The sequence below is a fragment of the Mesoplodon bidens genome (assembly GCF_964165515.1).
Source record: "Mesoplodon bidens genome assembly, chromosome: 19".
Lineage (NCBI taxonomy): Eukaryota > Metazoa > Chordata > Mammalia > Artiodactyla > Ziphiidae > Mesoplodon > Mesoplodon bidens.
In genome coordinates this window covers 50,919,610-50,933,963 of record NC_138179.1, presented here as the reverse complement: position 1 = coordinate 50,933,963, position 14,354 = coordinate 50,919,610, and the positions used below count along the sequence as shown (strand labels likewise).

Here is a 14,354-nt window from a genome sequence, read left to right as displayed (position 1 = left end):
CTGTGCACCTAGAGCCTGTGATCCACAACAAGAGAAGCCACCGCAATGAGAAGCCTGCGCACCACAATGAAGAGTAGCCCCCTCTCACAACAACTAGAGAAAGCCTGCGCGCAGCAACGAAGACCCAAGGCAGCCAAAAATAAAATAAATAAAATAAATTAATTTTTAAAAAATTAAAAAAAAAAAAAAAAGAATCCGCCTGCTAAAGCACGGGACACAGGTTCAAGCCCTGGTCCAGGAAGATCCCACATGCCACGGAGCAACTAAGCCCAGGTGTCACAACTACTGAGCCTGCGCTCTAGAGCCCGCGAGCCACAACTACTGAGCCCACGTGCCACAACTACTGAAGCCCGCGTGCCTAGAGCTGGTGTTCCGCAACAAGAGAAGCCACCTCAGTGAGAAGCCCGAGCACCGCAACGAAGAGTAGCCCCCGCTCGCCGCAACTAGAGAAAGCCGGCATGCAGCAACGAAGCCAAAATAAATAATACATAAATAAATTTATTTTAAAAGTAATAATAAATAAAGTAACACCATAATGAAAAAGTCATTTCCACCTCAGTAAGTTTTAAAGCTGTGCCTTGGCATCGAGTTCTGTGATTGGCCTATAAGTACTCTGCCAGTTAGTGGAAGAACTAGGATCCAGATCTCCCAACTCCCAGTCCCAGAGATCGTCCCATTACTTATTTATTCCACAAACATGTATTGAGCACCTACTGTGTGCCTCGTAGTGTTTTAGTGCTTAAAGTGCATCAGTGAATAAAACAGACCAACATCTCTGCCCTGGGAGAATTAATTCACGCTGTCTGTACACACTCAGCATACACCCTGACAATAACAGTATTATTACATCTTTACAGATGATCCTTTCCCCTATTATAAATGTGTGTGTGTTTTAAGTACTTTATCTCCTAATAATTTCTTCTACGCAATTAAGTAATCTCCTTTATCAATGCCACACATCCCAGCCCTGGGGTTTCCAAGGCTTAAAATAGACAAGCTCTCACAGAAACCTCTGATGGAGTTAGCACCTTCTCCGGCTGGAAACGTCTTTCTTTCAAGTTTCCTAAACTTAAAAGCACCGGGTGGGGGATTTTTCTCTTCAAAGGCGTCATGGCAGCAAACGCGGAAGAAAAGACCCACACTTTCAAGGCCATCTTTGCACGCACCCAGTGGTCCGGCTACCTCGTCTCTTGGCCCCCATCCTCACCCCTGTATCCCCAGACTCGATACCTAGGCGACCCTATTAACAATCCCATATTTCACCTATGAAAAGCCCACTCTCAATATTTCCATCGGCGGCACGAACATCCTTCCACCTCCCTTCCCCTCCCCGCCCCCGAAACAATTTCTCAGTAGTCGCTTTTTACCTAAATAAGTTTGTCCCACATTTCCTAACAGGCATGTCCCGAATACACCACCTTGCCTTTGCTTCAAGGCTCTTTCCCTTACATTATTTGATCCCCAAGAGAATTCTGGGGTGGGCAGGGATTGGCGCGAGACCAAATTTGGAGAGAAGCCTCTTACTCAGGGTTGGGACTAGAGGGAGGCTAGCTGGGCGCCTAGTGCGCAAACCCGAAGGAGGCACGCGGCACCGGCTCGACCCCAACAGTGAGCGCCCCTTTCCATTTTGCTCCTTAGGAGCCTCACTCGCCTCACCCTGTTTTTATTGCCACCGCTTCCTCAACACCCCCAAAGTCATCGCAAGCTGAGCCCCCTTGTCTGGTCCTTCCCGTGCACTGCCCCAGGTCCCCGGGAGTCCACCTCGCTAAGGGCCCCCGCAGGTGCCACCGCCCACCCACGCCCTCCCGGCGCTGGGGCTCCCGCCCACCCCACCCCGCCTTCCAACGGGATTCCCCGTCCCCGGGCCCGCCCCCGCCGCTCCTCCTCCCCGACACACCGCCCTCCCCGCCGCAGACGCGGTCCTCGCCGGGGGCTCTCTAGCCCCGCTGCCCCCTTTCCCCAGTCTTCGGAACGGGGAGTGGGCGCCCCGCTACCCCCCGCCAGGCAGATAGTGTGCTCCTCCGCTTCCTTCCAGTTCTCTGACCCCTTCGACTCTCCCTCCCTCAGGCCCCGGGTGGCAAGGTGCGGAGGCCCGGCCCCACCGCCGGGCCCAGGATTGTTTACTCACTCATCCTCCATCCTGAGCCGCAGGGACCTGCCACTAGGGCGCCTGCGCGCCGCGGCCCCGCCCCCACGCCGCGGCCCCGCCCCGCGCCTCCTCCCGGCGCGTGCGCACTGCGCCGCCCGCGCCCGCTGGTCAGGCCGGCTGGGCATCGTTCTTCGCACTTCTGCGGTTTGGCGCCAATACCCCAAACTCGGGAGTCCGAGGTGGTGCAACCCGAGCCCGACAGTCTCCAAGGCGGCGCTGTCAGGGGACAGGAAAGGCTCTTGGGAAACCTCCCGGAGCCATTAATATCTTTAAGACTTTATCCAGTAGTTGCGTCATCCGCACACGCTAGTGACATGCCTCACTTCATAATTTGAAACCAACCTGGAGCCCCTTCATTACAGATCCTTCACATCTACAAATACCCCCAAACGCCCGTCTATGGGCTCTAAGGTATCATTCTTGCTTTATTTACACCGCACTGCCCTATTTCTGTCAATAGTTTTCTCAGTCACTTAGATTCAAATCAGTTGCCTTGAGTCAAAGTATCTTCTCACAAGATACCTATAAGTTACCAAAGGAAAAAGAGTAACTTTACAGGAGAGGAATCTGGCAGACATCACCTTAACCAAGTGATCAAAGTTAACGTCACTAGTGCTGAGAGATATTCTCACTAGGTACCTCTCAATATGATGCAATGAGAAGGGTACAAAATCACTTACATAGTTGCCTTGAAAAAATGCATAAGCTGAGTTAATCATGAGGAAGCATCAGACAAATCCAAAATAAGGAGCAGTTTACACAATAACTAGCCAGTATCTTCAAAAATGTCAAGGTTAAAAAAGACAAAGGGTGAGGAACTGTCCAGGTTAGAGGAGACTGAGCAGACACGACAACTAAACGTAATGTGTGATCCTGGCTTGGATCCTCATCCAGAAAAAGCACACCAGTGGGATAACTGATGACATTAGAATAAGGTCTGTAGATTAGCTAATAGTATTTTTTCCATCTTAATTCCTGGTTTCGGCAACCGCGCTTCTTCAACATTTGAGGAAATTGGCTCCAGGGCATAGAGGAACTCTCTACCACTTGTAACTTTTTTGTAAATCTGAAATTATTTCAAGATATAAAGTTAAAAATGAAAACTTAAAATACAAAATAACATTACCTTAAATTTGTCTCCGCAGACATAATTTAAAAGCCTATAATCATTTTTTGTTTCCAATAATTTTCATAACAACTCTATGAAGTAGGTAGGGAGGATTTCAGTTTTACACACGAGGCTATTCTGGTGTAAAGGAGTTACAAGTCTTGCCTCACACAGATGAAACCCTGTTCTGTTAGATCTTAAACCCGGGCCTCTGGATTGCAGATTTAGTGTTCTTTTCCTTATATCAGAAGCTTTGACTGCGCTGTTTTCCTCTTGCTTATATCCAATTCACAAGCAAGTCAAGGCAAATATTCCTTAAGACTTGGCAATTTGCAGTGATGTTCCTTTCCATTCCAAACGCTTTCTAGACCAGTGGTTCTCAAATTCGGTTCACACTGAAATCGTCTGGGGAGTTTTAATAACTACTGATTTCTTCCTCCCACCTTCAGAGAGCCTGATACATACATTGGTCTGGGGTTTGGCTTGGGCTTCAAGAATTCTCAGAGCATCCCAGGTGATTCCACTGTGTAACCGAGTTTGAGAGCCATTACACTACATAAATAATTGTTGAAATAAAGAATATGGGCTTAAAGGGGGGGAAGGGGACAGGCAGCAGGTTAAAAAAAAGAATCTGGGTTATCTAAGGAGAGATGTTCAGAAGATCTGGATGTCAGGACTGAGACTGGAAAGCAGTTTGAGAACCATCAGATTATTGTTGTTAATTAACACCATGGAAGTGGACCACTTGGTTTTCAGGAAGTATGCAGAGTGACAAGAGGAGAGATACAAGGACATTCTGTGATAACAAAGAACATATGGTTACAAAAATATGTTGAGGTGGAAAGGAAGGAAGGAGAGGGGATATATCTGTACATATCAGAGTGTACAACGCAGCTCAAGCTCCACCTCCTCATTAAGCCTGCCAGCCCCCCAGGATCTCCCCCAGCTTCAACTCCATTACCACTTTACACTCGCTACCAGGCTGTCTACCTCTCTCATGTCCATCACAACGTTTGACATAGGACTAAACCCAGGGTTTAGTAATCCTTGTTCACTAGAGGATTATAAAACAACTTTCCACAACACCAGTAAGTGTGGGGTTCTTGGGGAAAATTTGTCTGCCAGTTAGTTCCTCTCTCCCTCTCTGATGGGAGAGAGTTTTTCCTGAGACCAGGCTCCTTCTTAGCCAACCATGGTCCATGAGACGCTGTCGGCCAATCTTTGGCCAGCTCTTCCTCTAACTTTTTCTTTTCCAACCCTTTACGTCTTTGCCCTATAAATTCGTAGAAAAACTGTTGGCAAGTGGTCAGCTACTGGACCTTTGAAAAACAGTACCATCACCCCTGCCCCACTCCTCCCAGCCCCACCCCCAGGCGGTTAATAGGAGAAAGGAATAACTGTGTCACTCCTGGCTTCCAGTTGCTCATCTTGCTCTTAAATTGGAGGCCTCTGGGGCTGAAAGAAACTGGACAAAGTGTGCTGAGTAGCCTAATAGGGCTTTTTTTTTTTTTTTTTCCTGAAAGTTCCCTATTGTGGAAAAATAAAATAATGTGTTTAATTTCTGAAACCTGATGCCTGATTTGCCTTGGCAGCTATTCTCCTGGGCTTGGCCGAGAGTCCAGCAACACTAATATACTGATTAATACCAGCTCAACTTGCTCCCTGGAGAAGAGCATTATTTACTTGACCATTTTCTTAAATCCTTTTTAATTTGCATGTATTTTAGCATGATCTTATTGGCTTTAACATGCTGTATCTCTGACCACTGGCCCCAAAGAAGCCTCAGGGAAGACTGTTCTGCTCTGTGCACTCACAGCCCCATCACAAGCAAGATTTTGTTCCACCCAGTGATTAGAAATGACATGTCACATGTTCTGTTTCTTCTGGGGCAGGCAAGTTCTAAGTGTACTTTTGTCCCGTGCTGGTCTTCAGGCCACTAGTAGAAAGGGAGGGAACTGATGCTTCCCAGAATTCAAACAGGGCTTTCTGCACTGTTCCTTCCTCCCTTCCAACTCTCCTCCCTTCCACGGTAACCCCTCGGCTCATTCTGCTCCTCCCTTGTAAAGCCCACAGGGATATCGAATAGCATTTCTCTGAGGGGACACAGAGGATTGAGGAACCTTGGGCCCCAGACAGTCCCTGAAAGGGAACTGTAAACACAGCTGTGGAGATGGGAGCAACCCATCCTCCCTCCTCCCCCACTTCCCACCCAGAAGCAGAGAAAGGCCACCCTGCTGCGGGGAGACAAACAAGCAAACAAAACAAAGCACAGCCTAAAAGCCTGCATGAAGGTCACCAGAAACAAGCTGCTGCCCAGGCCTTGATGGGGCCAGCTGAAGTGCCAGACCCCTCCCTGAACACTTAGAGCAAAGGCAGCTCCAAAGCGAGTTGAGGTCTGGACATTACTGAGCCTGGAAACATGGCTCGATTTTTGAAGCCTCTTTCCACTCCTGGACATTTAGTCCTCTAATCTCAAAAACCCAGCTTTCCGCCTCAGGTACTTATCTCCTGACCCCTAGTTGCTTAGGGATCATAATAATGCATTCAATTCAGCAAGTAAGAACAGGCCCACAATAAACCCTTGTCCATGGCTCTTAGAAGTTTAAACTGTGAACCTCCAAGCCAAAATATTAGAAAGGGCCTCCTTAGCTTTTGTTAATTACAAAATAAATAATTCCAGCAGGAAGGAGAATTACTTTGGGGGATTCTTCGGTCGGATTCAGGTCTTGCTTTGCACATGCTCGGAAAGCTCCAACCCCACAGCTAGGGTGGTGCTGCCCATTCTCACTCTCTTGGCACAGTTATTGCAGGGCCTTGATCCCACGGGACACGCTCTTGGCACGGTGCTGCCTGGGAAGTAGCTCTGATCGGGTGGACAGCTAATGAGCTGTGCTTCCTTCCTGGCCATCAGGGCCGTCAACTGTAAAACTGCAGAAGTAGAAAGACAATAATAGCCTTCAAATACTGACCACTCAGTATGTGCCTGGCATTGTGCTACGTGCTTTACAGTAGGTCATCTCGTTCCATATGAAGTCAGCAATATTCTTACACTCATTTTACAACTGAGGAAACCAGGGCTTAAAGAGATTCTGGAACTTGGCCAAGGTCAGCCAGATGGCAAATGGCGGGGCCAGGATTTGGGCCCCACCATTCTGACTCCAAACCTACCCTCTAAACCATTCCACTCTACCGCCTCTTTTCTCTGAGGTCTTCTAGCTCTGAATCACAAGTCTGGATTTTCTCCATGGTTTTTTCCTTTCACTGGTGGCGCCAGGAAGAGAAATGTGTTTGGGACTCTCCTCTGCAAGTTCAGAGGAAAACAGTTCCTAATAGACAAGGGGCTCCTTACTTCCTCTGTACTAGAGATGCCAATCAAAGCTGGACACTGGACAGACCCCCATATCAGCAGGGCACAGCCTGTGTGAAAGACAAACAAATCCTAGCGAGACAGGAAAGGGGAGTTCCCCTTGGTTCTGTGACTCCGCCTTCTTTCTTCCCTGGCTTATCCGCAGGGTCCCATACTGCTGATACTACGGCCCTTTGCACCCCACTGCAGCTAGGATGAGATACAAGGCTATGGAAACTCTTTTGGAGAAAGAAAAGTATAATACATAATCTACAGATTCCATGCACGACACTGTATGGAAAGAACCAAAAATAAATCACATTTCTTTATACATTTAACAAATTGCTGTTAGTATTCACATATTCATTAGCTATTGGATTGTATGTGAACCTACATCATCTCGTACAATCCTTGCACGATGCCTGGGGGTAGGTACTTTTATCCCTGTTTTTCAGAGAAGAACATTGAGGCTCAGGGAGACTGACCACACTGGCCATGGCCACATAACTGGTAAGTAGGAGGGCCGGAATTCAAACCCAGGCTAGGACTATCTGACTCCAAAGCCTGTATTCTTTTCAATAAAGAGTGTTGTGTAATGAAAACAACCAAAATTATGAAATGGGAAGGATCCCAGAATATCTTGGAAATAGAGTTTCATAACTATATGTGGTACACAGTATGATAGTAACTACCATTTATTGCTTACTAGTGCCGGGCATTGGGCCAAATGCTTTAACACGCTTCATCGCTACTGCTCAGTGAGATACATGCTAGTAACCCCATTTCTGCAGGTAAGAAAACAAGCAAGCTCAAAGGAGTTAAGTAACTTGCACAAGGTCACCTAAGTGACCTTCTGTCTACAGGTTGGATAGCGGGTTGACTTCCATCAGGTGTTAACCTTTCTTAGCCTCAGTTTCCTCCTTTGTAAAGTGGGTTGCTATGGTACCTACTGTAATGGAGTTGTGAGGGGTTTTTTTGATGATGGTGGTGGTGGTGGTTTTTGTTGTTGTTTGTTTTGGCCACGCCACGAGGCATGTGGGATCTTAAGCTCCCCAACCAGGGATCGAACCCATGGCCCCTGCAGTGGAAACGCGTAGCCTTAACCACTGGACCACCGGGGAATTCCCTGAGTTGAGATTTTTAAGTGAAACAATTTGTATGAAGCACTGAGCACACTGCTTGGCTCCCTCAGGGCATCCCCATGTTACACAACACCCAGAGTTCTGGGGTGCTGGGAGTGGGTGGAAGGATTCCTGGGGATGGTTTCAGAGGACGGTCCTAAGGAATGGAAGAAGGGTGAGAGCAATCCTGGCATCTGGCATTGGGTCCTGACAGCAACCATGAGTCAGCCCCAGGTGCCGAGGGACCAGCAGTGTTCTCAGCACTGCTGGGTGTGTGCTGTGGTCTCTTGGCCATGGTCCTCTTCAGTCACACTGTCTGAATGTCGTTCTTGTAAATCCGGCCTGGGTTCTTTTCAGAAAAACAGCCTCCACCATGTGATGTCATGGTCCAGCCTTGGTCAGGGAAGGAAGCAGGGAGGAGGTTGTGTGTACAGAGTTGGGTGAAACAGGATCTTCTTATTTCTGGGGGGGCCCATCTGGTCCTGGAAGAAACTCTCTACCCTTCTCCCCTCCCCTCAAGACTCAGTAAAGAATCAATATTCTGATCTGGAGTGAGAGGGAGGTGATAAGTCTAATGGTTAAGACATGAAGCTTAGCATCAAACGGTCCTGGGTTCATAGCCTGGCTTTGCCAATTACTTCCTCTGGGACCTTGAGCAAATCACTCCTGTTTTCCCCATTTCACCCATGGACAAGATAATTCTGATGTTATGGTAGTGAAGTTTTAAGAAATGCTTGGAAATCACTCAGCATATGTGTCAGGGAACACACTCTGCAGCACATAGTAATTGTTCAATAAATGTAGCTACTATTAAGTCCCCAGCAGTTGATGAGGAATATGGCTTGACAATTTTCTCTGCTTTTTACGTATAACTTATAGATACTATAAGAGAGCCAGCGTTTTCTCCAATAACCGTTCTTCCCTGTGAGAGGTGGTCATGCTCCTCACGCCAGCACCCTGGAGATGAGGAGGCTGGGGAGAGGCGGAGTAGTTGTGTCCCTACCCCTTTGTCTTCCCTCCCTTAGCCAGCTGGCTCCCTGGCTGTAGCTCTTCTGGTTCCCCCAGCTGCCTCCCTGCCCTCTGAAGAAGCCTGTCTCCTCTCTCCAGATTGGAAAGATTAGCTCCCCCACAGCCAGAACTTCGGGCTTCCCTGACCCTGGCTCTCCCCCACACCTTCTCCTGTGCTCCGCTCTTTATTTTGCAGACAGCTGGGGAAGAGGCCAGCGTGTATGATTGTCTCTATGCAGTAGAAAAGCTAATTCCTGGATGCTCTGCATGTAATTTCATTGTGTAGGAGGCCCCCAGTGCTTTTGACTCCCCCTATGTTGTTCTGGACTTGTCTGTGTGCCTAGGGGGAAGGCTGAGGATTAGAAATGGCACTCCTTCTTAGGATCAAGTTACCTCTCCCCCTGCTCCAGGCAGGATGACCTTTGGCCCCTAATAAGAAGGGAAATTTACATGGCAGTAAGATCCCTGCCCAGGAGAAGTCAATATAGGTTGAGGCCAGAAATCTCAGGTCAATGTCCAGCTGGATCAGAACCAGATCCCTCTCTTCCCAAGCACTGGGGGTGGGAGTGGGCTAAGGACAGAGGAATAAGGGATTGTGTAGGAAACTCAAAGCCTAGACTCTACTAGATATAAGGAACAAAGACTGAAGCCAATATACTACACTGCAGTTAAAAGGAAAGAGGCACATCTGTATATGGTATCATGGAAAGATGACCCAAGACATTACTAATTTTTTTTTTTTTTTTTTTTTTTTTTTTGCGGTACACGGGCCTCTCACTGTTGTGGCCTCTCCCGTTGCGGAGCACAGGCTCCGGATGTGCAGGCTCAGCGGCCATGGCTCACGGGCCCAGCCGCTCCGCGGCACGTGGGATCTTCCCGGACTGGGGCACGAACTCATGTCCCCTGCATCGGCAGGCAGACTCTCAACCACTACGCCACCAGGGAAGCCCGACATTACTAATTTTTAAAAAGTTGCTGAACAACAAGGATATTAATTCCCATTTATGCTTTTTTTAGGTCCAAAATACTTGGGGGAGGTGAGAAAGGAATGGGGTTATAACGTTTTCTGTGTTTAAGTATTCTGCAATGAGTCTATACTTATGTATTACTTGCAATTAAAAAGTATGTCTTTATAGCAAAAAGTATATATTTTAAAGCAGAAATGGGCTTAGAAAGGAAAGGTAACGGCCCCAGGGTGGAAAATATGACTTCCCATGAAAGAGCCAGCCTCTGTCCCTAATGAAGCCCTTCTCTGGCCCCTTGCTGCAGATCATGGGACTATTTCCTATGACAACTTGGAAAAGGTGAGGTCTCTAGTCCCCGTTCAGTCCCAAAGGACCCCGATAGCAGCAGACCCCCAGTTACCAGGATGCTCCCAGGGGTCAAATGAAAAGAGCCAAACATCCAACTGGCTAGGAAAAGTGAGAAGAGGAAAATCAGGGAGAGGAAATTTCCAGATTCTCCAACAGGTTTGAACTCCCAAGTTCAGGGAGGACTACAACAAGCTCTCCTTTGGAGGTCAGGTCTCCACATCATGGTGCAAGCTCAACTCCAACTCTAGGCTAAAATACCGCTTCCTACCAAGTCACTTGTATTTTCCCTTTTGCTACTAAGGTCATTTTATATATGAAAATGTTGCGCTCCAAAGATGGGAAATGGCCTACCTAAGGTTACACAGCAAGACAGAGGCAAAACCTGCCTTCAGAATCCTAACCAATGTTTGTTTGTTTTTATCCATTATACCATACTGCCTTATTTAAAACCCAACATTTGTTTTTGTCAACTTTAATCTTGATCCCAACCCTAGTCTTTACCCACAGTGGGCTCAGGTGCCTCTGGCCAGTGGAAATGGCTGATTTTGCTTTCTGCTCCTCCTTGCTTCCTCCTCCCATCTTATCACCTAGAAATCTCCCTCTTGACCATGTTTCCTTCTTGAAAAGGGCAATCACAGGTGGGAGGGAGGGAAGGAACGGAATTTGTCCCTGGCCTGAAGTGACTCCAAGGCAGCCTGGCTCTTTTCTGCCCATTGCAGAAGATGATCCTCACCAGGAAGGCTTTGGGGTTCATGCCAAGTGGGCCAATTCCCTTCTCCCTCTGGATGCCTTGCTAAAGCAACCTCTTGATCCTAGCTATGGAGGAACAACAGGTGATCAGTGGCCATGATTTAAGAGCCTAAGACCCCGAGATGAAGATTTGAAGAGAGATGGTGCAAGATAATTTGTGGTGGGAAGGAATCAGTGAAGTGGGACAACAGCAGCAGCTGAGTCCAAGGGTCAGTGTCTGGGAGCAATTTAGGAAAGTTCAGTGCTGACAGCTGTGTCTGGAGTTGAACGTCATGGCCAAATCAGCTCCTGGGATCCTCGGCTGCTTCAGGCCTACGAAGCTCTGGCTCAGGACACACAGAGACAGCTGTGGTGTGGCAGAAGTCAGGGCCGCTGGGGCCCCAGGCTCAGCCTTGCTGTTTCTCAGTGGTGTGGCTTTAGGCAAGTCCTTAGGAAAGGAGAAAAGGAAACAAGCATCTGCCTAGTGAGTGCGGTGCCCTTTCACAAGTTTCACTCTCACGACAGATTAATGAGGAGGGTGACGTCCCTCTTTCACATGGGAGGAATCTGAGAATTCATGAAGGTAACTGAGGTCATTCCAGGCTATATAGCTGGAAAATGGGAAGACAGAATTAGGACTCAGAGCTTCTGAGCTCAAGTCCTGGGCTCTTTCCCCTGAGCTTTAGCTTCTTCCTCTGTAAATAATGTACCCACCTCATGAATGAAGTCACACATTGTAGGTTCTAAACCTTCCCTTTTCACAACCTTGGCCCTGAGGAGTTGCGGCCACCTTCTTGGGAATGGAGCAGTCTTACTTTTGCCCCTGCACTCAATCTGGTTTGTGGGTCTAGGCCCCAGGGGGTGCCTCGAAGGCAGGGTATTCGGACTTTGCTTTCCCCTCTACCTCTATCCCCAGGCCTTCTCCAGACTCCGAAGGTCTGGCTCCCTCTTCTCCTCCTCCTCCTCCTCGATTTTGGCAGGCGGGCTGACATCAGTGGGTGTTCCCAAGGAAAGGGAACTCTGAGCCCAGCTCCACGGGCCCCTTCCCCCACGGCCCCGGACAGCCCCAACCCCCAGCCTTAGAAACCGCAGCGTTCAGAGGCCCTCTGAGCTCCCAAACCCCTCCCTCTTTTCGCTACCCGCCCCCCCCCACGCCCCCGCCGCCTCGCGGAGGAAGAGAAGGGGCTGCTAGAGTCCGGGGAGCGGAGGCTCAGAGACCCCGACGAGTCCTGGGCGCCACGCAGCCGAGCCCAGGAAATGGATGCCGGTTCTGGGGTTACGAGGGGAGCTGTCCAGCCCCGCAGGGTGAGCTAGCAGAAAGGGTGAGCCAACGTCGGCCAGGCGGAGGGAGCGGCGGGCGCCAGGGCCGGGTGGGGCAGCGACTCCCCCTCCAGCCCGCCGGCCCCGGGCGTCGCCCCCGCCCCCCACGTGGCCGCAGCCGTCCCAGCCCCTGCGAGGAAGCGGCGCGGTTTCCTGCGGCTTGGGACGGGGATATAGGCGCCCCCGCCCGGGCCCGGCTCAGCGCCGCCGCTCCTCCTCGCCTGTTCGCCGCGCGATGGCCTCGCTCCGGGCGGAGCGCGCTGCCGGCGGCCCGCGGCTCCCCGCGACCGGCGCCGGGCGACCGGCAGCGCTCCGCCTCCTCCTGCTGCTGGGCGGTAAGCGCAGCGCCTCGAGGCCCGGGCGGGAGGCGCGGGAGGCCCTGGAGGGGAGAGGGGCTGGACGGCCAAGACCGGAACGGGCCCCGGGGTGCGGGTGCGGACAGCGCTGCTCTTTGGACGGTCCCTGGCCCCACCACGGTGAGGGCGCAGCGCGAGCTGCCTCCCACTGGGGAAAAGCTGGCGTGCCCGGGTCCCACGGAGAGGTCTTGGGACGTCTGGAGCTGGCGAGGAGGGAGGGGTTTGGATGTGAGTGGGAATGAATTGGTGCAGCCCCTCTCTTCCGGGCACTGAGGCATCCCGTGGGGGCCTGGATTGCTTCTCTTTTTCTTCCGAGAGTAGCCCTGACTTCCAAGGGTCTCAGCCCCCAACCCACACACCCCTTCCTCCAGGCTCCAGAGCCCCATCATCCCCTCTTCTGCCCACAGCTGTCCTGAAGCCCCAGGAGTCCCTGGCTCAACTTCTTCCCACCCCAGACGGCTTAAAGTCAGAAGGTGAGTACCCAGCAGCTGTGGGAGGGTGGCCCAGGGCAAGGAGAAGAGAGGTCAGTGGGGAGTGTCCCTTTCTCACAAGCCAGGCCCCAAACCCAATTGGTGCCCCTAAGTTCTGCTCTGTTCTCTCTTGGGGTTCCTTGTGGTCTACCTCTCATCCCACAAAGCCTCTAGCCAGCTCTGAGCTGGCCCACCCCACAGGTGGATTAGAAGATCCCAGAAAAAGTGCATGTGGAAGTTCTTGCCAAGCTGGGTAGTGCTGGGCACATGGAAGACATTAAATTTTTCCTGAGCTGAGACTGTCTCCTCAGCCAGGACTGTCTTGCTTGGGAAGGTTTCCGAGGCTCTCCGGGTAGTTCCCATATTTGAAGACAGGAACAGTGGTTCCTCAATGGAAGTACCTGGACCAGAGGGCTTGGAGGGTGGCGTAGGGGTGTGGTCAATGTGCAGCATCTCTGCCCACAGGGAAAACAGTGGAGGAGAAGTATGAGACAATTGTCCTACGTTGCTGGGATGATTATAAGGTTCAAATGGACTCTATCGAAAAGGATTGGTGTGACTGGGCCCTCATTAGCAGGTAGGGGCAGTGCTGGAGGGCGGCTTGGGCCAGGGCTGGGGCTTGCTCCTTGTGGGCCTTGAGTGAGTGTGGGACAGTCCTCTTTTGGGGCCCAACCCTTCCCTCACTCTAGTCCTCTCCTGTCCCCAGGCCTTACAGCATCCTTCGAGACTGCTTGGAAAGGAATGCAGAAGAGTTTGGCCTGGGCTTCCCCAATCCCTGGGCAGAACAGATGATCTTTGAGACTCACCAGATCCACTTTGCCAACTGCTCCCTGGGGCAGCCCCCCTTCTCAGACCCCCCAGAGGATGTGCTCCTGGCCATGATCATAGCCCCCATCTGCCTCATCCCCTTCCTCGTCACCCTTGTGGTGTGGAGGAGTAAAGACAGTGAAGCCCAGACCTAGGGTGGCGTGAGCTCTTCAGCCGCCATCTTACTCCTTTCGTCTGCAGCCACCAGGTCTCTCCCCTCCCCTCCCTACTTCCTTCCCTCACTCCTACCCCAACTGCAGATCCTTAGATCGGTGGAAATGGAAGCTGGGTGGGGTCAAGGCTCAAGTTCTGTAATCTTCAAAATAAAACTGGTTTTTTTTGTACACTGTTCCCCTCCCCATCCCAGTGGGGCCTGTGTCCTTCCCAGAGTCTCTGCCATTCCCACAGGCCCTCCGTTCTGAGCAGCAGAGCTGGAAGAATCTGGATAGGCCCATTGTTTTGTTCACTTACTTGCCCCCCACCACCCCTTCCCCCACCCGAAGACCACACCCCTATACTTCCTCCTCCCAAGGCCAGGCCTTTCCTGCGTCTATCCAAACCCAGCTCCAGGAAACGTCCAGGAAGAGACTCCCTTCCGGTCTGGAGAGCAGCCGGGGAGGTGAGGGG

At 50.8% G+C, this 14,354-nt stretch overlaps 2 protein-coding genes across 4 annotated transcripts in view; one reads left to right on the top strand and one right to left on the bottom strand.

The window, feature by feature from the left end:
* Nucleotides 1-2,166, bottom strand: part of EZH1 (enhancer of zeste 1 polycomb repressive complex 2 subunit) — a 32,218-nt gene extending 30,052 nt beyond the window's left edge. For 2 of the 3 annotated variants that reach the window (XM_081218583.1, XM_081218581.1), the window contains exon 1: nt 2,129-2,166. In XM_081218583.1, coding sequence (XP_081074709.1) covers nt 2,129-2,139 — 11 coding nt within the window. In that variant the 5' untranslated portion in view covers nt 2,140-2,166. The remainder of the gene's footprint in view (nt 1-2,128) is intronic. The other variant, XM_081218582.1, reaches the window with a different exon arrangement.
* A 10,083-nt stretch (nt 2,167-12,249) lies between these two features.
* On the top strand, nt 12,250-14,071 carry RAMP2 (receptor activity modifying protein 2). The gene is made up of 4 exons (XM_081219595.1): nt 12,250-12,429; nt 12,858-12,923; nt 13,386-13,497; nt 13,627-14,071. Exons 1-4 carry the CDS (start codon nt 12,330-12,332, stop codon nt 13,880-13,882), a joined length of 534 nt encoding a protein of 177 aa, XP_081075721.1. The 5' UTR covers nt 12,250-12,329; the 3' UTR covers nt 13,883-14,071.
* The last annotated feature ends 283 nt before the right edge of the window (nt 14,072-14,354 follow it).

Bases quoted from the DNA above. Each gene is read 5' to 3' on its own strand.
- RAMP2 (XM_081219595.1), top strand. From the start codon at position 12,330: ATGGCCTCGCTCCGGGCGGAGCGCGCTGCCGGCGGCCCGCGGCTCCCC. The intron at 12,430-12,857 runs GTAAGCGCAGCG...TTCTGCCCACAG, and splicing joins CCTCCTCCTGCTGCTGGGCG to CTGTCCTGAAGCCCCAGGAG. The intron at 12,924-13,385 runs GTGAGTACCCAG...CTCTGCCCACAG, and splicing joins AGACGGCTTAAAGTCAGAAG to GGAAAACAGTGGAGGAGAAG.